This window comes from Ambystoma mexicanum, chromosome 4p (assembly GCF_040938575.1).
Source record: "Ambystoma mexicanum isolate Mex_15411 chromosome 4p, UKY_AmexF1_1, whole genome shotgun sequence".
NCBI lineage: Eukaryota > Metazoa > Chordata > Amphibia > Caudata > Ambystomatidae > Ambystoma > Ambystoma mexicanum.
The window spans coordinates 1217476622-1217502081 of NC_090927.1; the positions used below are offsets into that span (position 1 = coordinate 1217476622).

The 25460-nt window shown below is 43.6% G+C and overlaps 1 protein-coding gene across 7 annotated transcripts in view; it reads left to right on the forward strand.

Annotated features, from left to right (window-relative positions):
- Window positions 1-14613, forward strand: part of SLC8A1 (solute carrier family 8 member A1) — a 1145942-nt gene extending 1131329 nt beyond the window's left edge. For all 7 annotated transcript variants that reach the window (XM_069606868.1, XM_069606869.1, XM_069606866.1 and 4 more), the window contains one exon: window positions 4365-14613. In XM_069606868.1, coding sequence (XP_069462969.1) covers window positions 4365-4744 — 380 coding nt within the window. In that variant the 3' untranslated portion in view covers window positions 4745-14613. The remainder of the gene's footprint in view (window positions 1-4364) is intronic.
- The last annotated feature ends 10847 nt before the right edge of the window (window positions 14614-25460 follow it).

Below are 25460 nucleotides of genomic sequence, written 5' to 3' on the forward strand. Positions count from 1 at the left end.
CTAAGCACTCATCCGCGTACACTCATCCGCACTACACACTCATCAGTTCTATACACTGAACCACTCTGCACACTCATCGGCTCTGCACACTCATCCACTCAACACATTTGTCAACGCACTTCATCCACTCCACTGACTACATCTGCCCCAGTCACTTCTTTCGTTCGTCCTGCATTATCGGTACAGCCCATGTCACTTGTCATACGCACTCGATCTGTTCTGTGCTCTCTATCTGTCCCATGCACTACACCGTCTCATGTATTCGACTCGTCTATTCTGTACTTTCCATTTATACCATGTACTCATACATTCCATGCCATCTTACTGTTTACTCATCCGTCTCGTGTGTTCATCTTTTCATCCTCTTCACTTTATTTGTTTCGTCCATTTTTGTTTTTTTCGTCCATTGTAATCATTACATCTATTTCATTAATTCAACCGGTTCACTGCTTTCGTCCAATTTATTCTTTTTGTCCACTTCGCTGCTTTGGTCTACTTTATTCATTCTATTCTGTTTGTCCTTTTAGTTTACATTAGCGGTTATTAGTTGTCGAATTCTCGCTTGGTTCATGATGTTGTATTGTTATATGTTTTATTGTTATTTAAGATCTAGTAGTTTGGGTAATTGTTGTTATCCACTTTATTCCTCAAGGCTAGTTGAATTGTTGTTGTCCACTTTATTCCTCACGGTTAGTTGAATTGTTGTTAACCACTTCATTCCTCACGCCCACATTGATCTTCTTGTCCATTACATTTATTTTCTCCATTTCCCTAATTCAGACACTTTACTGCTTTCGTACAATGTGTTCTTTTTATCTACTTCACAGGTTTGGCCCTTTTAACCCATTATATTTTGCTTGTCCTTTTAGCAAACCAATAGAGGTTCATTAGTCTTTGATTTCTCGCTTCGATCATGTTACTGCATTTCTACTTATGATCTAGTATTTGGTAAAGTCATTGAGATGCTGTTATCCCGTGCAAGTTGGTTTGCATTTGGGTTGGTTTTAGGGGAAGAGCCAAGTTTTCAGTAATTTGCGGAAAGACATGAGGTCTTCGGTGAGTCGGATGTGGGGTGGGATTGCGTTCCACAGCGTAGGGGCCAAGGCTGAGAATGATGATCCACCTAACCTGACGGAGTTTGTTTTTGGTATGACCAGGAAGCCAGCTGAGCTTGATCTAAGAGAACATGGAGGGTGATAGGATTTTAGTTTGTCTTGAAGATATTGAGGTCCGGTTTTATGCAGTGCTCGGTGAGAAATGCATAAGGTTTTGAAGGTCACCCTTCGGGCAACCGGAAGCCAGTGCAGAGTTTTTAGGGCTGGGGAGATGTGGTCTCTCGGGCTGAGCAATAGCAATAGTTTGGCTGCAGCGTTTTGTGCTCTTTGTAGTTTGGTCAGTTGGTTTGCGTGGACTCCGAGGTAGAGGGGGTTAGCGTAGTCCAGTCTTGATATAACAATCGATTGAACCGCGGAGAGTCGTTGGGAAAGGAGAGGTATGGAAAATGCACCTAAGAGTTTTAAGGTGGTAGTGGCAGGACTTTGAGATGTTGTTGACTTGGCGCGAGAGTGTTAGGCCCGAGTCTAGGGTGCATCCAAGGTTTTTTACTGAATTAGAGGGAGTCGGTGAGTTGCCCATGGCAGATGGCCAGGGCAGTGGGTGTGGAAGAAGTTCAGAGTTGCCACATACCATGATTTCAGTTTTGGAGGGGTTTAGCAAGAGGTGGTTTGAGGTCATCCAGAGCTCTATGTGAAGGAGGCAGGAAGCAAGGTCAGGTCGGCAGTTGGGTTTTGAGTTCAGGAGTTTTAGAATTAGTTGTGTGTCATCAGCGTAATTGTAACACAGGATGTTGTGTGAACAAATTATTTGTGGGAGGGTGGCCATGTAGAGATTGAACAGGAGGGCTGATAGGCATGCTCCTTGTGGAACTCCTGTGTCGACTGGTGGCTTCTCTAATACAAACAGTTGCTTATCAAGTACATTAACTGTCAACTGCAACTGGGAGTGAAAGTTGTAGAGATGCCCTCTCTCCCACTGAAGGCCACCTGTAGGGGGAATCAAACATCCTTCCTCCTGCACCCCTGTAAGAACCAAGCCATCTCTGTCTTGAGTAGCTCCGGTCCAGCTGCAATGCGTAGTAACATTCGCTGCACCTCCACCCGGCCACTCAAAGGTTCTATTGTGGGGATGGGCCATTGAGACGCATATATTTACACCCCATTTGCCACCTATGCCAGCTAGGGAGGGCCGGCTGCATCTCCTAATTTCCCCTTTTCTTGGCCGGGCTTGCCTGCAAGTCTGAGACCATTGCAGTGTCCGAAGTCAGGTGGCTTAGGGCCTGCTTTGCTTCCTCCGTCGATGTGATATCCCTTTCACCTCAAACTGCAGAGCAAACGGGAATGCCCATCTGTACCTAATCCCTTTATCGTTTAGCCAATTTGTGAGCAGTCAACAATCCCTGGTAGACCGTTACGTGGGAGCCCTTATATTCTAGGTTTTGCTGCGACTGCGCCCTTCCAAGTACTTCAGCCTTGTCCTTATACCTTGAGAAGCTGGTGACGATTGAGCGTGGGCTGTTCCCATATGGCTTTTCACCTCTCTGTGCTCTCTCCAGTTGCACCTCCTTACCCTCTTCCGCCTCAAACAGCTAGTTAACAATACCTTGCACTTGGTGCTGCACTTGCGAGGGGTTTTCCCCCATCCACCTCTCTCAGCCCCAAAATCTGGATGTTATTCCTCCTTTCCCTATTTTCAAGACCATCCATCTTTAGAGTCACTCCCTCCTCACGCAGCACCAGTTCTGTCATCTGGGAATCCATGCACATTTCAACCATATCTTCATTCAGTTGATCAATCTTCAGACTCTCTATTTTACTTTTCCACCATGCCCACCCTTCCAGTAAGATCTGCCAGGGATGCTTGTAGGTCTCCTCAAAGCGCTTTAATTTCAGTCATGAAACTGCCAATGTCATCCTTCCTCGCAAAATTCGACACAGACACTACTGCCAATAGCCGTCCCCTGGCATCTCAGCTCCGGTACTGCCGGGCCTCCCCATATTCACGTTCCTGGGGTCCACCATCTTGGGACTTCTGTGCGATCCCCAACTTCTTTTCCTGGGATGCTCCTCAACAGTAGGTTTTCCTCCAGGGTCACTACACAAGTACTTTATGGGCCTACCTGATCTCTGGTCACCCCTGTCCCTGTGCTCCTCTCTGACCACCTGAGGGGCAGTGGTCATCCATATGCACGCACACCCACTGTATGTCGGTGGCCCTCCCGGGGCCTTCCTTCTCTGTAATTCCTTGATGCCCAAACGTGGACGGTGGCCCCTGTGTGCACTCAACAGGGTTCATGGGGCTCCAGGGTCTCTCTATCCACCACCCTCATATATAGGAGGGCCCAATGGAAGGCTGCATATAGTCCCTGTCATAGCGGGCTTTTGTGTGTGCAGGACACCCCTGGCCCACTGTGTTGCACTGCCGCTGCCTCTTATCCCCCATCACTATGCTGGAGGGGGGCTCTTCCTATTCCCCCTGCTTGAGGACACTCACCACTGGGTCCGGGAGCCGCTGCCTGTCTCCTGATAGCCCCGTGTCCTCTCTGCCTCTCAAGACACCAGGGTCCGCACTACGAGGCAGGGGCTGGCAGAAGCTTCATCAGGCCCCAAAAGACATCAGCGTGTGGTCCGCCGTGCTGCCGGGAGGAGCCCATGTAACAGCGGTGCGCCTCCACCGGTGCACTGTCACCCCGAGGCCTGACTGGCCTCCAGTGCGTAGTCCTCAGATGCCGGCTCTGCCATTGCACACTGCGACCCAGTGAGGGCCTTGTGGATTTGTCCTCTGCTGCTGCTCTCTACGTGGGCCCAGCACGGGCCGAGCAGGCAGGCAGTTCTCGAAGCCCCCTCACTGCTCCAACTTAATATCTCGCTACGGGGCTCAGCATCCCTTCTCCAATGCGTGTCGACCCTTTGTTCGTGCCTGGGTGGGCCGGTTCTGCTCTTTCTCATCATAATACGGCCAGTGAAGGCGGGAGCCGAATGCTAAGCGGCCATGTTTCCCTGCACCCCCTGGTGGCATCTAGCGCTCCATTTTCAGTACAAAGTCTCCACGCGATGAAAGAAAATGGTTAATGTTTCACAAATATTTCACAAATCTCACACTTTTTTACTACCACAAAGCAGCTATCTACAGTACAAAATTCGAAAATAAAATCTGATCTTATCTCGATTACACAATTGCCGACAACCGTTGCATCGAGCCCCCTGGAGTGGATAATTTGTGTACCCATAAAAGATTGCTCTTTTGTAAGGCATGATCACCCTTTCACTAATACTTCCCTTTGTCTTCTCCCTTCTCTCGTTCTGCAGACACGTTTGCCAGTAAAGTTGCAGCTACCCAAGACCAATATGCGGACGCCTCCATCGGCAACGTCACCGGAAGCAATGCTGTGAATGTTTTCCTGGGCATTGGCGTTGCCTGGTCCATCGCTGCCATCTACCACGCGGCCCACGGACACGAATTCAAAGTTCAGCCCGGCACCCTGGCCTTCTCTGTCACCCTCTTCACTATTTTTGCGTTCATCAATGTGGGGGTGCTGCTCTACCGGCGGAGGCCAGAAGTCGCCGGAGGAGAGCTGGGCGGGCCGCGGACTGCCAAGCTTCTGACCACAGCTCTCTTCACCCTCCTCTGGCTCCTGTACATTTTGTTCTCATCTCTGGAGGCCTATTGTCACATAAAGGGCTTCTAAAGGAACAGTCAGATATAGTAAATTTATATATATATATATATAAATATATGTATAATGAACAGAGGAAGAAAAAGACTTTTGCCATTTTCACTCACCTGCTGATGGAATGCATTCTTCGGGCATTCCTTTTACTAGGTAGAGGCAAACATTTAAAAAAAAAAAAGGCTCTTGCCCGTGGAGCATCATGTTACACAAGGAATGGATGCAGGGCCATCTTTGCAACTGTACCTGAAAAAGTGTACTATAATGGTTGACTACTTTTATTTTTGGAAATGACTAATGGGAATGCTATATGGGCTGTTCGTTAAATTTTAAAGACGCCAGATTATCTAGTGATCGATTTTCCTTTGTGGCGGGTGCAGGGTGTGCGAGGACACATGGGGGGTAGAAGTGTGGCGAGGCGAGGGGTGATCAGGATTCAAATGGAGCAGATATGAACTGCGCGCCCTGTTCGCTGGTAGAAATGGTAGTCATTGCAGTTCTCTTCTCATCCCATTTCTGAAAGCGGCTAACGGTGGAGTGAGAGAGCTGCAACAATGTGGGCCTGCGTCGTCTTTGCGTGACGCAACGTCGGCCACGCCACAGCTGTTTGTGCCTCGACGCCCCTTCGCTCGGTACCTTCTAGTGCATCTGTTTGTAGTGACTGGTTGAAATGCACCACCAGCTGCTCCAATGTGCTGACTCTTATGGCATTGCGAGTAGAGTAACAAGCGCACCACCCGCCACCGTGCCAAGACACTAGTGCCCCTCACCACCCTTATGTTTGTGTGTGCATTACAACGAATCCTTCTGTTCGGCCCCCTTCCCCTTTTCCGTTTGGGCAATTCTGTCAGCCTCCCCCCACCCTTTAATGTTATGCTCTGCCCCGCCTATGTGCTCACTTCAGTCTGCATATACTGCTCCTCTTTCACAGGCCTGCTTGGGGTATTTGTTGTGCTGCTTGTAACACTGTGCATGAATGAAAAGCATATCTGTATATACTGTAGTTTAGTGAGATCCCTTTTGGTAATGTCAACCCAACGTCCAAAATGTGTGTTTTCTTTTCACCCAATTCATTCTGTTGTTCGGTTTTGGTCAATGCAAGCGAAGGGGTGGATGGTTTATAGGATGTTAAGAATATTGCATGTGGGTTTTCTAAAAAGCAATAACTGACAGCGGGGCAGGTGTGTATGATGGCATGATTGCCTGTGGCCCTCCAGAAGATGTCCCTGTTTGCAGTCCCCTGGCGAAGAAGCCTTCATTTCCTCGCAAACACATTGAACTGCCATGCGGATTCCACAAAGTAAATGAAGGAAACCTAATTCCCGGTTTGTACTCGGGCTTCTGGAGCCGCACGCAGTATTGGTGTTACTTTCCGAAACGTGCAAAGGATGGTCGAAGTCACTTGCTGAAAAATAACTGCGTCATTTCACTGTTTTGCTCTTTTCCTCTCCTGGGACAACGGTGACCAGGCTACTAGATGTTTTTCAAAACTGTTGGAAGCCATCATTGAAAGCCAACATGGCGTGAACAACTCTACACGAACAAGGGACCTTTTCCATGGTCTGCCTACAATCGAGATGGGAATTCATCGATGGTTCCCCAAGACTCATGAGGGCAGGCAGGCGCTTCAGTGGTAAAGTGGGGGGTCAGATATTTTAGCTGCCATACCCTTCAACACGCTGCAGGTATATAGTGTTCAATATTTCTAAATTGAGTCTGAGTGTTTGAATGAATATGGTCTTTAATGTTCAACGTCATGGGCAATGTCATTAGCATGCTCATCAATACTGTCACGCCAAGCATTTTGTGCCTAAAATGATCTGGGTATGTTTGTTATGAGGCATGAATGAGCCTAGTTTATGAACACTAAATTACTCACAAGTTAAGGTTTTCAATACCAATATTATAATAAACAAAGGCAAATGAGTAGGTCGGTATGATATGCTAGAGGGAAATAACTCTGCATGTACTATTGCGCAGCAATTTAATGCATTGGTATACATGTAAAACGTTCTTTTCGCTCCCATTATAAGCATATAATGGGAGCGAAAAGAACTTGCTTTGACAGTTTTCCAAGGACTCTCACATTAGGGGCGAGCCTATAGGAATACAGTTGGGGGATTGGTAACAATAGGATTTGTCTGGAAAACAGACATTTTATTTTATGGAGTTTCACCTTGTTGAAGGACCCATTTTAAATTAGGTTATGATGAGGAGTTCAATACCACTCATATTTGAGGCTAAGTGGAATGCTGTCACTTTTTGTCCTGACCAACCCATATTTTCATTTTATAATCGGAATGTGCAAAAGTGCAGATATCGGTCTGTTAGCCTAAATGGAGTCACATCGACCCTGTCACCCAAAGCAACAATGCTAATAAGCAAACATGCCCATTTGCCATTAAGGCATTTGATGCTGCTAAGAGAGGTTTCCCTCCATGGGGATTGCAATATGGCCGAAAATTGTATTTCCTTTTTATTTTTAACTGCAAAATGCGTGATACACTGAAAAAAAAAACATTTCAGTCCATGTATCAAAGAGGGCCATGTGATTATATATCAAAGAGGGCCATGTGATTATATATCAAAGAGGGCCATGTGATTATATTCATTATATTTTCCTAGGGCGCCTACATCAAAATGTCTGTATGTCAGTATCACACTTTGAGGCACAGTTTACTCACATGGGCAGAACAGGTTGTCGACAAGTCTCACCCTCCAAACAAAATGTGTTTACTCTAGTAAAGATCTGTTTGCCCTCTGTTACTAGCTAAAGCAAAAACGGGGGCATGTTGTCCATACCTAGAGAATAGAGTTTCCCCTTAATCAGTGTGTACTCTCCATATGTGTGGAAATACCTCTAAAAGGTCTCCAAATAAAACTGCCAAGGACAAAAATGAGCTCTTGGCAACTTAATATTAGCACTCCACTTAGGTGTGCCAGCCACTCAGCAATCTCAGCATGAAGACTTTGGGTCTCATCACAACTCTGGCAATATCCCGGTGGTAAATCCACCAGGACACCGCCAACGCAGATAGCATTACCGCAACTCGATCCCGAGTTGTTGTAAGACTGTTATGGCCCATTTTTTTAACAGTCCATAGGAATCTATGGGGCAGTAATGACACTATTACCGCTGGCAGTATTAGCTATGTGGTAATAGTGCCACAAATGGGCAGAAAGTGGGTAGTTTTACCGCCAGCAAAAAGCTGGAGGTAAACCTCCAGCTTTCTAACCAAACTCGGGATTTGACGGAGCAGTAATGCTGTGGTTATAGTGTTACCACTGCTTCGCCCAACCCCAATGAGTCCCTTAATCTGGTGTTCCATGCTGACTGCTGAATGCTCCTGCTCGCTGCCCCACCTTTATTGTGCCACTCCCATCTCACTTTAAAAAAGGGGGAATAATAAAACGTATCTTCCACTGCAATTGTTCATGTGTCTTGCTTCCTGGCCTTACCTCCTCCTTTAGCTCCTGCATTGCCATGGAAACAGAAACGGATCTTGTACTCTTTTGAACAAGCTCCCTTTGTTGTTTTCATGGAGACCACCTTGGTCTATTTTTTCTTTTTCTCTTCACAATCCTGCCCAATTTAAATACATTAGCTAACAACAATAATGGCCACTACAGTGGGAAGTTACTGGCTAGAATGGCTCACGACGGCAGCCATTATTGTCTCAGTAATTACTGTTTCTTTCTAGTGGAACCATGGCCCACTGTGCAGGCATTGCACGCTCACACAACTCCATTTATTATGTGTCCCCTAAAGTCAGAGCACATGGCAAACAAACCTTTCAAGACCATACATCCTACCTATTTCTTTTTCATTTTACTCAGAACATCTTTTACAAAACAATATCAGTACCCTTTTATTTCTGCCAGATCAAGCATCAATACCTTGTCTTTCATATTGTATATGAATACAGACACTGCGGGCAATATTGATATGTACCTTCGATTGTAGCTAACCATAGTAAGTTTGAATGCCTATTTTCTAGCAGCATACCTTTAAAAACAAGTATTTTATTTATATTGAACTACAGACCTGCGGTTAACCATCAACAACTAAGCTTTAATATTCAAGACTCTTCTTTCAGTGCTAGATGCCCATAACACATCCCTATTTGACTCGAGCCATATCACTGTTATGTTGAATACCTGAGCTTGGCTCTTTTCATGTAATCTAATCCTGATCTATGTCGCACATGATTTGTTCCCACTCTCTTTGTGCTAGTATAAAATAGCCATGGGGCCTCTGCCTCACATTAAACTAAGATATCAATAATTGAACATCTGCATTGTCGTACATTGAGATCAATGTCAAAGTGCACGGTTTGCTTCAACAGGAAACTTGTTGGTCTCAGGATTATTGCAGGTGCAGGATTGTGCCATCATCAGGATAAAATGGTTTCCATCTAGTTAAGCATTGACAAATCTGAAAGAAAGAATCTTGTGTGATTGTTTTTCTTTGACCGTGATTATTGTACAATTTATTTTCTGGTTAGGCTTTACACAGACCTGTTTTAATACAATGTAACTGATTAAGAACACTGGCGTTTTAAAAATGCATTTTCAAGGAGCTTGCATTGTTTAGCCAATCAGAGTGTCTGATTATTCGAGGATGGTATGTGTAACAGTCAATTATTAAGGACATATCTAAAACAGGAAATGGACAAGTGAAAATTCTTTCTCTTGGGTTGATCTCTGCAAGTTCAATATAAGCAGTTGGTCCGGCTTAAGGCACATAAAAGAATGACAGGAAACACAAAGCATCCAACAAGAACACAATTATTTGCTCTTCTTCAGACACAGTTTCCTGTAATTAGTCACACTGGACATTTCTTGAACGCAGGGTTTCTCATTTAAGAGTGGAAGAGGGCTTTAAAACATAAAATGCCTGAGATCAACAATCATTTTCTGTAGAATAGTATTAGTGCAAACTGTTTCAGCAGTCTTATACAAACTACATTTTGTTTGTGTTTAAAAGATACAGTCATCCTAACAATTAAAAGGCGTGGAAATTATGATGGAAAGAGTCCGGATTTAACCATTTAATGATTGCTTTGCATTTTATACTGGAAACAGAAAGAAAGATGCACACTCCTAAAATAGAATTTCTGTGAGACTTTATTTGCCACAGTATGCAGGAAAGGTACACAGACATTTCCTGGGCTTTTTCTTGTTAGATATGCATTCTGGAGGAAATAAATGCGTATAAGGGGGCATATAGTGGTAACCTTTAGCACATTTAGTGACACCTCTCTGAGCTTAGGCACTTTTCCCATTAATAAGAAATCGTAGCATCTGAAAATATTGGACCTATTTAACATTGGACATGAAAAAGGTGGTTTGTTCCCATATTCCAGCACGTTCCCTGCGTATTCTAGACTGGAATTTGTTTATGTAATTATACCCGTTGTAGAATATGTTGTGAGGGCTTTATAGTGGGATAACAACATTGCTTAGGGAATAGCTGCTAAGATTGGAGATGTGGTGTTACAATGGCTTCTGTTTGCTACAGTTACATATGTCTGGATGTCTATCTTCAAAAAGCATCTAAGCTGCTGACATGTGCCTCCTGCCCCTTAGCCATCAGTACCACAATTACTATTGAAAGAGGCCTTAAGCATAACTACTACAGTTTCTAAACCAAACGCCACCAAAACGGCATATTTATGAGAACCCCTTTATGGAATTTAAATACGTGGACCAGTTATTAGTGGTAGGGTGCAAGAGACAAAGTCTGGTGTCTATTCCTCTCATTGCTGATGCTCTTGGCTTGCCCCCAGGATACCCACCTCTCTATCTTAATCAGGTAAATGTGCAAAGTGTGCACAAATCAATGTTGGTTTTCTGTCAAGAGAAGTTGACAGAAAGGGACATTTTCACAACTGCTCCCTCGATATCAGGAGTGTCTTTAAGGCACCAAGTGCCATATTACAGAAAGGTTGTTGCATTTAAAGTTCAGTTGTGCTCATCATTTGCACCAAGCATAAATTGTCCTAGTGTAAATTGTCTTCATGCATTTTTACACTAGAAAACTTGGTTTTGTCCCCAACTCCAAAAACTGTCCAAAATAGCACTGCACCAGTGACACATTTCTATTACACCAGCCCACTAGTGGAGTTGGATGTCTTCAGTTGTGTTCCAGCGTTGTGATAGAATAAGCCATTGTAAAGATAGATGGTGGTATGATTGTCCAAAGATGACTCTAAACCCAAGTGGTACCTATTACACAAAGCCTCATAAGGACGGACAGACACTTTCCCTGGTGGGTGGGAAATCTGTGCTTGTGGAACTTTACCCTCCCCACTGCTGATGGAAGGCAGAGGGTGCTGTATTTGTATCAGACAGGCCTAACTTTATTTCCTCCCCAGGTGAAAAGGGAGGAAACTACTGAGTATAAAACCAGCCTTTTGGTTGTCTTATGTTAAGCCTTTTTCTAAAGGGCAACTGCGGGTCTCCCTGAGATACACAACATGCCTGTGGATCAAAGGGAACCCAGCCAGTAGGAAACCACCTAGGTACCATATACTTAGCAGACATTTTCCCACCTGACTGTCATATGGCATACCAGAAGTAGTAGTTTAGCGGGAATACAGGCCTTTTCCACCCATGCACTGGGGGATTTATTTCTGTGATCTTGGTCCACCTGGGCGTTGACACCTAGCTGGCAAATTTATCATTCACCCTGGTGAAGGGCAAATATACTGAATGATGTGGGGTAGTACAGTTTAACTCCCTGGGACACCCTCATACAACTATGGGCTGCACATAGGTAAGGTCCTAGCACTGTGCCCCCAACACGTTGTCAGGTTCTAAGGTGTACGTGAAAAAAAATCAAAGTGACTGCGCCCTACAAAAAGTGTTTTGCAGTCTTAAAAACAATTGAGAAAATAATATTTGAGCTGAAAGAGGAAAAGGGCGACTTGTCTGCTGCCACATAATACTTATCCCTTTTCCTTAAAAGAAAACCTAATATTTAAATACGTTTTTGGTCAATGGTGCTCATGCCAAGGAGGTAAAAGGTGTTCTCTTGGACAAAATGATTTGCCCTCGTTTGAGTATGACTCCCGAAAACAAAGTGTTCTTTCACTGCAGACTTACATTGGGTTTGCAGATAGTTTTTTTTTTATCAATTTCTAATCCAAAGGTTTATGAAATTGTTCAAAAGAGTCTGTTCTAATCGCTTCACATCCCCGAAATAATACACATTAAAGTTATTGGATCTTCGAAAATGTATCTTGGGCAACCTACTTAGCCATTTCTCGATAAATGTTGATTCAGTGCCATGATTCCGTTAACCAACCATGTTAATTCCTATCTCTTCATTGCGTGGCGTATTGTAGACTGAATTTCACATCTACAAAATGAGCACCCAACTTCCACCACGGCCAATCACAAGCATAGAAGACAGAGTCTTTCCGCTGATACCAGGGGCGTTGCTAGCGGGGGGCTAAGGGAGCTATAGCCCCTGATCTTTTGGCTGCAGCCCCGGATAGAATCTCAGGAGCTACAGCCAAAAGACTAGCTAGCCCCGAGTCCCGACAGTCCCGACATCGGCGTAGCCCGGGTCTTTTCCAGACGTAGCAACTCCCCTGGCTGATACAAGCCCATATTCTAAACATTCCTTCCACCACCTCCTTCCACTTCTCCAAATCACCACCTGCTGCTATTCTGAAACAATATAAACACAACTTCTGCTTCTATTCTTTCTCACCCCCAACTTCCATATTCTTCAACCACTTCTCAGTCACGATGGAACTAGAAAGGAGTCACTTACTTTTGTCGAAAGGGCTCCCTTTGCTTTTTCAATTGCCTCCATTATTTTATTATTTTTTTTTTTCTTGGTAAACATGTTTGCCCTCCTTGCACACACCTTATTACCAAAAAGAAAATGGCTGGATGCTACTTGCAAAAAAACCTGTCTATGCTTGTTATACCCTATGGTAATATTAGTGGAAACCCTCGTTAACTTGGGCTGTTGGGCTTTTACCACCCGGTCAGACTCACCACTGTGGTTATTTTTGCATAACTACTGACCCAGCAATACACAACGTAAAACAGAAATCTTAGTGACAATCAAAGATGTCGCCTGAAAATAATTGCTGTATGCAGAGTATTCAATTTGCTCACTCTTGAGAACCTGAGAAAATGCCCATACAGACTCATACACAGTTTTCTTCTTTTCACCCAACAGGTGGCCCGATTCATGGAATTAGTTGCACGGTTCAAAGTGACTTTGCACTTCTGAAAAGTGACTTTGCACTGCTGAAAAGTGTATTTTTGTAGTGCAAAGTCATTGCGAGTGGTCATTTTTCCAATACAAAATGACTTTGCACTGACTTTGCACTGCAAAAATAAACTTTGCACAGTTCCACGAATCAGGGTTTAAGGATCAAAAATGTAAACTGCATGCTGCAAGGGTACTGGGAGATCATGGTTTGCCAAAAGCTAGAGCCAAGCACCCGTGCTTGCAAATTCGTCTGTAGTTAATGCCTTAAAACCGATATGCAACTCTAGCTTGGGAAGAAGAATGCATGGTTGGGGAATATTAGCCAGTAAGTATCTATGCACACTAATATGATCCGGCAAAGAACAGTGTGAGGTATGGGATGATTGAACAGTCCGAGATACAAATGAAGAATGATTGTATAGTCACCAAAGTGTAGTGCTAGGCCTTACATGGGCGGATCACAAGATGTCCTGCAAAGGCGGCCCTCCGCTTTCACCACTGTGTCCATCAGGAGCCCTGTCAGCATAGGCAGAGCTGGTGTAACCTGCATGTTTTTCACTCCTGCCTCCTAAGAAAGTTGAGTAGTTACTGAAGACCTTCAAAAGCCTCTTGAATCGAAATCTAGGTTGTGCTCTCGAATGAACTCATAACAAGCACGTGAAGGTGTCATGTATGAATAAACATCCTTGTCCATGAACCGCTCATCAGTAATAGTGGCGCCAGTATATATATATATATATATAAAGCTAGCCATACTTATGTTTTGTCTGCAGGTATTGAGGCATTTTCATCTACCTGGGTCCAAAACTGTCCTTCCACCATGAAAGCAGTAGTCAACCCCATTTTGCCCGCGGGGTTCCTCAGGGTTTTGTCCACTTGTAAACATTGTACTCCTAACGGCAAGACGAAGGTGCCTCACCGCAGCTCAAAGCAGAGGATATTTGTCCTCTGCACGTGCCCACCAGCATCAACGCCGCGTCTCAACGGCAACATCGGCAAACCTGCTGCATTTACACTGTCAGATAATCTTCTCGACCAAGAATGTTTTGATCTTTGCTAATCTCTGTTTCAGCGTACCTGCTTATTTGATCCTGCCGACACCCCATCCCCCCTCCCCAGCCGACATCCATACTCGGCCCCACTGGCCAGCCACTGTGTCATGGAGTGGGTACTCCTTCGGTGCACTCTCTGCTGCACCGAGCTTGAGCGTCAGACGCTCGGATAGGAATGTGCTCATAGCGAAATGCGACGTATGAAACGTGCGCCGCTGTGTGGTTGAACGTGCCTCACCACACCCTTTTGAAAAGTCGAGGGAAGACCTGTGATGCCCCTCTGTTGGAGGCTTTGAAGTTAGGAATGTAATTAAGTATTTTAAACGAATGTCCATGTCAACGGGGCTCTTCCTTACTTTTCCTTGTGGGGGATGGTTAAAATTGTACTATCTATCAGGTTGTTCATGGTTATTACGTTTGTTGCAAATTATATATATATTTTTTTTTCATATTTTTTTGTTTTGCTTTTTTATTTTTATGTGTGTGTACTGTGCACAAACATAGGAAGGCAACACATCAACTGTGATCAATGTAAACCGTTCACATTCAAATGGCATCTTTGACAAGAAATAAAATAAAGTTTGAGTTTTCTGACTGAACCGGCAGAGAAGTGCAATGCTTTATGACCAGCAGGTTATCTTCGTTCTTTATAAGCTGACATGTTTTCTTTCCCCTGGCATGGTCCTGCATGCAGGTAAGAAGTTCTTCGACTCACCCAAGAGTACAAACAACCCAGGTTTTCAAGGGATCTAGGGTTTTTATTGACAAATATTTGCATATTTATTGGTCAATCTTTGGTACTGAATGGCTTGATAAAATAATCCCTACCTGCATTATTTTTTTTATTTGCATTTAGAAGGTGCCGCATGCTCTCTGGCAGATGCTCCAGACCACGGGAAGGGGGAGCTGGAAGTGATAGGGAGTTTATGTTCAGCAGGTCAGAACGTTTTCACACCTAACCAGAAGGTCTGCATTCAGTTCCCATGGGATTAGGTCGTGTCAAGGACGGAGCATTGTTATGCATATAAGGTATTGGCGGGAGGTGTTCATGCGAACAGCCCATGGGCACCAAGGTTCTTACACCCCAGGGAGTATACCACCGACTGTCATCACACTGGAAAGGCTTCCTGGAAGTAGAACATCAACAGCTCATGTCTAAATTTCAGGTGATCTTTGATGTCTTAGTGCCCAATTCACAAAGCATTTTTGTGGCCACAATTGCATTTGTGGCTGGAATAATGTGTAAAGTGTTTCCGATTTACAAACCCGCAGAAAGGCCATTTGTGCCCATGCACAACCCACTTGGTGATCGTTGAATGCAGCTAGGAAGTAGTCCTCTCTATAACAGCATATGTTCTCAAGACAGCAATACGCTGAAAAAAATAAGGATTCTGAAATAAGTCCTGCAGATCTCAATTCCAATTTCTCTAGATTTTCCTCAGTAAAACCATAAATACATTCTTCTAACTCAACTCTAATCCATCCAATCATTCTCCAGGTGTTTTGAAAAATATTCTTCTTCCCAAGCAAGACTTTGAAAGGTTGCGTATTAGCTCACAAATCGACTGTGGCGGATATGGGGTGGGAAACTGTTGTTAATATCCCATACGGGAAGCATCAACTAACATTAATCCTTATTGGTTGCCACTATAGCCATTATTATATTGCAAAATAGTAACAATCTTGGAAATGTTCCTGACGGTAAATGTTTTCTTCATTCCACTCAGCCATCAATCAGTCTGTCAAGTTAGTTAATTTCTTTCAAAAGCCCACAACACGTAAATTATCTGCAATCATCAAACAATCATCGCTGAGTTCAACATCGACAAACACCTCTCCTTCAAACATCATATCGCACGGAAAACACAAACAGATTGGTACCAACTTTCCAGAGAATCAAGCCCTTCATCCCAGTAAACAACTTCAGATCTGCTATCTAAGCATTGGTCTTCTCCCACCATGATGGTGGCAATGCCCTTTTGGAAAACCTTCCTGTGACTACCCTGACACCCCTGAGATGTGCCCTGCACGCTGCAGCATGACTCATCAAAGGTTTCTGCAAATTTGACCACATCACTCTGCCATTCATCGATCTATGCTGCAAGCCTGTATCATCTTCAAGTCCTGCTGCATCATCTACAAGGCTGTCACCATGATGTCTCCAAACTACCTCATGGAGGAACTCAGCATCTCATGAGGCCTACGAGCTGCCAGAAGTAAAGCCCTGTGCAGACTTGCATTCCACAGGTGCAGGAGGGAAAGATCCAGAAGACAGACATTCTCTGCCTATGCCTCAAGACACTGGAACCTCATCCCCATCAATATCTGACTCACTCCTCATTTCTACAGTTCAGGAAGGAGTTCTAGACCTTCCTCTTCAAGGAATGGCTCCTCCCTAACACCTAGGTCCACACATCCTCCTCTCCCCAGCCTACCTGAGACTTGATGATCTTACTACTGTTTCCTCACCATGTTGCTTATAGATCCCTTGCTGACAAATTATGACATATTGCTTCATGATTAAATACACATGAATTGAAGATAAAAATTCAAAAGTCATCAAAATAATTTCACATTGAAGAAGACTTTCTGAACTACCTGTGTAAATTCCCCCATAAAAAGTATATAATTTTCCTTAATTCAAATAACACATAATGGCATTGACTAAAATTACATTTGTTGCACGTTCTGCCATAGATATTGGATAGAAATATAAAAAGTGAGTCATTGTTTCTGAAACGATCACAAAGAGGTCAAGCTGAACCAGCCTCAATATTGCTGGTCCCACCCATCTGTCAATGCATTAAGCTAAAGTCCAGTCATAAAAAAAGTGACCAGCTGAGGTAAGGTTGTGGACCAGGGAAACATGAAGTGCATTCATTAAATCTCTTTTAATCACTGGTAAATTCGAAATCCTATCTGCCATTAACATATTTAACTATTTGTTCAGCCTTGATCGTGTTAGCATTTGCTATAGTCAATGAAGGTGGCTTAAAAAATCTGCAGCTGTGGTCATCAAAACTAGATCCTTTCTTACCTCGCTGACCCAAGGTACAAGTCGGCCCTTTCACTGTGTCATGGCTTCGATTATGGAGTGCGGTAAGTCTGCTTTAACATTTGTAGATATTTAAATCAAGATCAGCCAGCATGTGCAGCATTAAATGATCTTCCACAAATCCGAGACTTACACCTACAAAACTGAATGCTGACTGGGGAAGACCAAATATTCCTTTTCAAAAGGCATTTTGCATGCCTAGAATCACATATCCATTGTGATTAAAGTCCCAAATGCCAACACCACATATGGCCACTGAGCAAGCTTTGGCTTTGAAAATGTGCATCGTGTAGTTAATCTTTTGGAATTTAAAACAATGAGCAAACTTAAATATTCTAACCATTGCCTGTTCCTTACGGCTGCTCTGTTTTAAAACATTTTTATGGTTAGATAAATTAGATGAAAACACAATCCTAAATAATGATCCTCATTTACTTGGGTTATCCAATCACTGCCGGATGTGAAAGGCTATTGCTTACAAGAAATGTTTCTGTAAAATACCAAGAAAGTCCATTTGGCAGAATTAATTCTTAGGCCTCTCTCAGTGGTGTACCCAGTATAGTTATCAAGTAGAGTCTGCAAAGCTTCTGGGGTCGAGCTAGCAATTCACGATCGTTAGCATAGACCAGCATTTGAATCTGTTTACTCTGCATTTCCAACTTTGGTTGATGTAAGATTCTAAATAGCAAATTGGTGAACACTGCTCCAAATCAGAAACTAATTTATTACTAGGCCATTTGTAGATGATTGTACTACCGTTTTATTTTAATGTAGTGAAACATAAATATTTAAGATGTTCGAGGGGACACCCATCTCATATAAAGTTTCCCAAAGGCTTAACCTCTCCATGGATTTGAAATTATTGATTAGGCACTGAAAGCCAACATAGAAGGGTTCATTTTTGGAATAAATCTATTTGGCTTTTGGAGGAAAAACAGTTTGATGTTTGATTCCTACACCTTCATAAAAGCCAATCTGTACGGGAGCAAGAATGTCAATAATTATATAACCCAATTTTGATAGATTAGCCAACAAAACTTCGCTAAATAATATAAAAGAACAGTCAGAAAGAGAAAATAGTCTAGAGCTGAAATTTGAAAAATAATACTGCGTGTCATGAATGAGGAAATGTAACATTCAAAATCATTGCATTGAAAGCATGGCACAAAAGGGGAGCCCACTTGCCAACATACCGTTTATCTATATTGGAGGGAATCATATCCAGCTCAGTACTTTGATTCATATATAAAGAGGATATGTATACATTGTGCTTTGGTTAAAGGCGGCAACATTATTATCCCTTGGAGTAGTGGCTGGTTTATATAACCTTGAAAAATTTGAAAACAATACAACCTCTGTAATTGTATTCTAGAGAACAGTGTATGTATCAGGGTTAGAGCCCAGGCAAACCAGTTCTCAAAAATGCAGAGTATCCCTGGATGAGACTGCTTTTTCTAGTTCTACCCAAACTTGATGTATAATCCCTAACCTCCTATAGACCAAACAAGACTTATGTTTTTTTTAATTTATTGGAGTTTCAAATTTTCGACTGGTTACGAGATTTAAATGCTGAAAGAAGAGTTTCTTTTTTGCATTTTTATATTTTTGCATACAAATTTTATTTACATTTATAAAGCGCTTTACGCCAAATCACTGCACATAATTAAAATGTTACAAGAGGTGTGAACATGAAGAAAATACATGAAGGTCTATGAAGATAAAACAATGTTCTGAGAAAGGAGCAAATAGTAGGATGAAAGAGAACGTAGAGCCAACAGAAGCACATTCCAATGAAGGGGGCAAGTAAAGTAAAAGAACAGAAATAGGACTGGGTACAAGAGAGTCAAGGAAACGTGAGGAGAAATAGAGATTCAGAACAAAGCGATCGAGAAGGGTAATAAAAAGAAACAAGTGAAGATAGATGGGGAGGAGCAAGATTATGAAGAGATTTAAAGACAAGCCAAAAAAAATCATCTTAAAACGAGAATGAAAAGAAAGCCAATGCAAAGAGAAATGCAGGGTTTATAGAGTCACAAGCAGATAAAGAAAAAAGAAGACGAATTGCCTAATTATAAATAGATTTAAGTGAGTATTTAAGTGAGTATAAGTGAGAGTCAGGAAGCCTGAAAAGTAACGAGGAACAATAGAAGCTTTGAGAGAAAATAAGAGATGAAATAAGAATGTCAGTAGCATAGAAAAAAAGATAAGGTCTATTATCCTTATGTATATTAAAGAATTGAACTCTACAAGATCGAGCAGAGGAAGAAATATGGTTAGAAAAAGAAAGATAAGAATCAAGGTAAACGCCTAGATTATGAGTGACCAAGGAAAGTGGAAGAACACAGGGGGTTGGGGGGGCAGAAATAGGAGTGGGAAAAGGAGAAGGAATAATGAGAGCAGTAAAGAAGACTACCTCTGGTTCAGAAGAATTTAATATGAGGTATTGATCGGACATCCACAATTGAATGTCCGAAAGACAAGACAAAACAGTAGTCTGAATTTCAGATGAAAGAGAAACAAAGGACATACAAAGTTCAATATCGTCCACATAGAGGTGATGGGACAGCACAAAAGAATAAATAATAGTAACAAGAGGACAGGTGTAAAGAGAAAAGAGGAGAGGCCTAAGTACAGAGCCTTGGGGAACTCCATGAAAAAGAGGAACAGAAGGAGAAACATTGCCACCCCAAGAAACAGAGTAAGTGTGATTGGTTGAGTATGATTTGTAAAGGTTTATTGCGAGGCCAGCCTCAACACAGGGAGTTCCTTCCATCCCCCGGCTGTGTCACACATTAAACAGTTAAGTTCTGTTATTTTCTTCCATGTATCTAATACCCCTTGGATCCCACCCCTGAGCTACCAATGAGCAAAGAACCGGGCAGGTGTACAGGAAATGTATGTATATTTATTTGGATGATAGACAATAGAAAATCACACTACATCTGTCACACGCCACTTTATCCATGGCACAACACAATAAACTTCTCTCTACATTAATAAATCACACAATTTGGATTGGAAAACTTAAAGCACAATATTTGACTTCATACAAATTTCAAAATAAATGATCATCAACACTGGTCCCTGAATAACATGACTTCACATTTGTTATGCTGTACAGTTTCAGTTTTCCTGTGCGCTTTAAAGGCTAGCAGTAAATAAACACAGCGTGATTTAGCAGTTTGTTTTTCAGACCCCCTCTACTTTGGTCTCTGCTGGGGGAAAAAAAATCAGAATGATTTGGGGATTTTGTATCTCAGAACCCCTCCACTTAAAGGCATGCTTTGGGGAAGCAGGATGGTAAAAATTGGGATGATCTGAGAATTATGGATTTTGGACCCCCCTATACCTAAAGGCCTGTGTTGACGAAGCTGTATGTTAAAATGGGGAGCATTTCTTTAGCTTTCATTTATTTATTTATTATTTGCGTGGTAGGGGCTTATACAAAAAGAAAATACAGTTTCAAAGACCCCACAGGGCAAGGGAGGGAGCAGGAGTGGGAAATACATTAAAATACATAGAAAAAACACAATATTTAAGAGCAGTGGGGGGGAGGAAAAGAGGACACACCTGCTATGCCTTGTGAGTATTCAGAACCTGCAAATGCATCAAGGAAGAGGGCAGGGGGTGGTATGTGCTGGGAAGTCTGAGCTCATGGGTGAGCCACAGATGAAGTGCAAGGAATGCTGAGTGCTACATGGCCTGGAGCCGCGAGGGGTGTAAGTGCGAGCATCTAGGGCGGAGGGTGTAGGTGCAAGTGCAGAGGATAGACAGGAGCTGGGACGATTGGGTGTGGGAGGTCAGGACCTTGAGGATGCACAACAGACCAGGACCAGGACACCAATTGCAGCAACTGTGGATTAGCAGGGGAGAGAAGAAGGGAAGGAGCAGTTAAAGAGGAGAGTCTTAAGGATCTTCTGGAATTTAAGAACATCCTGCTCGAGGCACAGAGGGAGGGGGAGGCTGTGCCATAGGAGGGAGCCAGCTGAGGAAAGCGAACAACCACCTGTCCTCTGTTTAGCAAAATGCTTTACACACTGAGAGTTGGAGCCAGAGGAGCGTAGTGGTCTAGAGGGGGAGTATTTAGTAAGATAAAGTTGAAGATAGTGTGGTCCCCGGTCCCAGACCACCTTGTAGATGATGCAGATGGATGTGAATGTAATCCGTGCAGCAACCAGGAGCCAGTGAAGACTTTTAGTGCAGGAGTGATACGTTCCCTGGGCTTAAGGCCAAGGATAAGTCTCACTGACCTATTCTGGATTAGCTGGAGAGTTTGCAGAGTGGTAGATGGTAGATTCAAGAGGAGGCTAATGCAATAGTCAAGCCTAGAGAGAACCAGGGATTGGGTCACATTGAGCTACTGAGGGAAAGTGAGAAAATGGAGAATTCCTTTGAGAAGGAAGAGCTGAAAGTGGGACTTCATGGCAATGTCCTAAGTGTGAGGGAGGAAGGAGAGAGAGGAGTCTAAGATGACTTCAAGGTTTCTGGCTTCAGAAGAGGGTGCAGAGGGAGAGACCAAAGGGATAGGCCAGAGTGAAGGGAAGAAGGAGGGAGCAGGAGTCCAGAAGGGAAGGATCTCAGTGTTACAGGTGTTGAGGCAGAGATTGTTGGTGGTGCACCAGGACTGATGGCAGATAGGCAGTCTGGGATGATGGAGGGATCAAGAGGGTAGGCAGGGAGTTTGAAAATGAGATAAGGAACAAAGGCACCCCTTTTCCTAAAAGAAGTCAGGGTTAACAGGCAAAATAGGATTACCCAATTACATTACACTCTATAGTTTTCAGCAAACACCGGGAATGAGCTTTATTAATTTCAAATTTTAACAGAAATCACCCCGTAGTGTTCTGCCAAAGGCAATTAATTAAATTAATATGTTTAGTTAAATAAGCAAAGAATCTACACTGTTTTGCACCCCCCACCCACTATAAAGGGAAAAGATTAACGGTCAGCAGTTTACCACAACTATGGGTTGCAACTAGTTCAAGTCTAGTTACATTGAAAACCCCTGTTTAAAGTCAGGAAAGCCATCTGCATGTAAGAACCCCCTGGAAGGACGGGCAGGGGTCTGGTCACTCCACTCTCAAGGATGGTCTCCAGCTCTCCAACATAGCCCCAGTCAGCTTTTTAGGCCTTCCCAATAATGGACAGCTCCACCCAGATGCAATCTGCTTTGAGGTTTCTTTGCAGCTGTCAGATGGTTCATTACAGCAGCTCTGTCTGATGGTGATTTTTAGCAGCTATCCCTGATGATTATTCTGGGAGCTTTCCCCCTTGCACATAGTGCATCCACTTAATATAGTAGTGATGACACTGTCAAGATTACAATCTTGTGGAGTACCCTGCAAGAGTTCACACAAATAGGATTGGACAGTTACCCTTCTCTCTCCTCCCAAATCCATCCTCTCTCTAAGGATTGGTTTAGGAGTCTAGAGCAGACATATGGCAATTTCCAATTGCAATTGCCTTTGTTCTCATTTCAGATTTCTGGCAACAAGTAGTCATGTGGCAAAACTTCATAATTTTACTAGTAACGGCCATAATTTATATATTCTGCTCCGGCAAATCATGGGGAATTAAATAAAACAACAGCCAGGCCGGCACTATGTTGCACGGCCATGTGGCACTTGTATGCTGTTTTTAAAGCACAATTATTAGGAACATGCAATTTATTATACATATTTGTAATTTCACCATCCACCCGTTCGTCATCTCTCAAATTTGGAACATTTTCAGATCAGCCAGAAACCCATTTTGATTGGGATTACATCAAAATGAGTCATAGGTGGCTGAATATTTTGTCACCAAAATTGCCTGGTAACTACCTAAAAAATGACATGTCAATCAAGAAAGTATGATGTATGGTGATGAGAAAAAGGCCTTAATAATAATAGTCCTTTTTATATTAATAGCAAATCTTTGGGAGATACAAATTGGAGCCCCCCTGTGTTCAGCCCTATTTGCCTCTATGGGCCAGCCTCTGACCAGAGTTGTTTTATTAGACTCTTTGAAGTTGGCTGTTTGAATTCAGAGTTCAGTCTTGATTGCTGCTCCTGTTTTCACACCTCTCCCTACATTCCAAACATGCACTTGCCAATGAAATGTGTCCTGCAGAGACAGCAAGTGTAAATAAAGTTTGTTTAGGAACATCCCTCAAGCAGGACTCATTTTATTGCAGTTGTACACAGTTGGGGTGCACAAACCAGGCTGGCCGTGAGGGAGTTCCTTGTGAAGTTTGCCCACCAACAAGCCAATACTGTCTGCTTTGGCCTAAAGTAAATCTTCATGGCAACAAAGTGGCCTTTTATTTTCAGATGTTTGCCAGTATTTTGCATGTGAAGCATACTATACATTACTTGTTGTCAACACAGTACACATTTCTTCCCTGACATCTTTATGTTGGCAGGGGAAAATGTTTCTCATATCTTGCTTTAAACTGTAAACACACATGTAAAACGGTTTCGGTGTCAGTGTTTGAAATCCTGTTTTTCATGTGAAAGGGACCTTTCAATCTGTTCTGCCACTGTGAATTAAAATACTGATTTTCCCTTTGCAATGACAGTTAGACCTTCTTCACATGGCCCTTCCTTGTGCTACTTACAGAAACCCCACAGTCTGCCTTAATGATATGATATGGTTTGGCATTTATAACGCGCCTATACACAAGTATTTCAAGGCGCGACAAGGGAGGGGGAACAAAAGGGAAGACAGAGACAACGATCTTACTAGGCCAGGTGACATTGAGATTACGCAAGTGCAGGGGAGGGGGGATTGGAAAAGTGAGGGGGAAAGGGGTGGCAGGAGTGCAGTACATGGGATCACACAGTAAAAACAATTAAAAAAGTGCAGCCAGCTGGTGGCAAGTGCAGAAACAGACCCTGAGTGTGAGGGTTTCCAGTGGTGCAGTGCAGGTGTGCAACTGCTGGGCAGGGGACCTGGCCCCAAGATCAGAGGGTAGCCAGGTGACCAGTGCAGTTTCATATTCAGCCAGTAATTCAGCAGGGGAGAGGAAGAGAGAAAGCAGAAGCAAAGAGGAAGGTCTTGAGGTGCTTCTGGAACTGGAGATGGTTCTCCTCAATTTTCAGAGAGCCAGGGAGGCTGTTCCAGAGGGAGACCCCAGCCGAAGAAATAGATCTACCACCAACTTGTTGCTTGGAGAAGCGACTGACCCTGAGGGAGCTGGAGGCGGAGGAGTGAAGAGCTCAAGAAGGAAGATGTTTACGAAGAGAGAGTTGAAGGTAATGAGGCCCCAGTCTTTAGAAGGCCTTGTGGACAATGCAGAGGGTTTTGAACTTAATTCTTGCAGCCACTGGGAGCCAGTGCAAGGATTTCAGTCCTTGAGAGATACAATCTCTGGTCATGAGGACAAGGACAAGTCTCGCAGTCCAGTTTTGGATGAGCTGCAGAGGGTGGAGAGTAGAAGCGGGCAGATTTAGAATGAGGCTGTTGCAGTAGTCCAGCCTAGAGAGAACCAGAGCTCTGGAGACAGTGAACCTCTAGGGAAGGAAAGGAAAGGAAGAATACCTCTTCGGAGGTGCTGTGGTAGTGTGACTTCTTAGAGATTTCAGATATGTGTGGAGAGAAGGAGAGGGTGGAGTCAAAGATGACCCCAATGTTTTTAGCCTCACAGGTGGGAGCAGGAAGATGGACAAGAGAGGCCGGACAGAGAGTGACAGGAAAGGAGGGAGCAGGTGTGCGGATGAGGGGAATCTCAGTCCTACTGGTATTAAGGCAGAGATCGTTGGTGACACACCACTCCTGGATAGCAGACAGACAGTCGGAAATGAGAGAAGGAGAAGAGGTGGCAGAAGGGAGCCTGAACATGAGCTGAGTGTCATCTGCATAGCACTGAAAGTTGGGGCAGAGAGCGACAAAGCGGTGGTCAAGAAGTGCCAGGTATTGGTTGAACAGCCACGGAGAGACGTTAGACCCCTGGTTCACACCACAGGTAGAGAGAGAGAGAGAGAGAGAGAGGAGAGGAAGGACACTACTTGGACCTGGGAGGGTTGATCGGAGAGGAAAGAGGTCAGCCAAGCCAGAGCCTGATCAGTGATACCCAGGTTATCATCGAGACAGTTGAGCAGGATGGCATGATTGACTGTGTCTAAGGCAGAAGAGGGATCAATTAAGATGAGGACACACAGTGTATTAGAATCGAGGTTGGAGAGCAGGTCTTCACAGATTTTCAGGAGAGCGGTTTCCATGCTTCTGGCTGCTCCTAAGCCATACTGATGGTCTTGGAGATAACCAACAGATTCAGTGTGAAGAATAAGCTGGGGGATGTTTTTCAGTGTGAAGGCTGGTATTTCTTTTATGAAGGCTGGCACGTAATTTTTCCAGGTGGCCTTTTAGTTCTGTCTGGTTGGGGGCTTTGATTACACCCCACAGATTTAA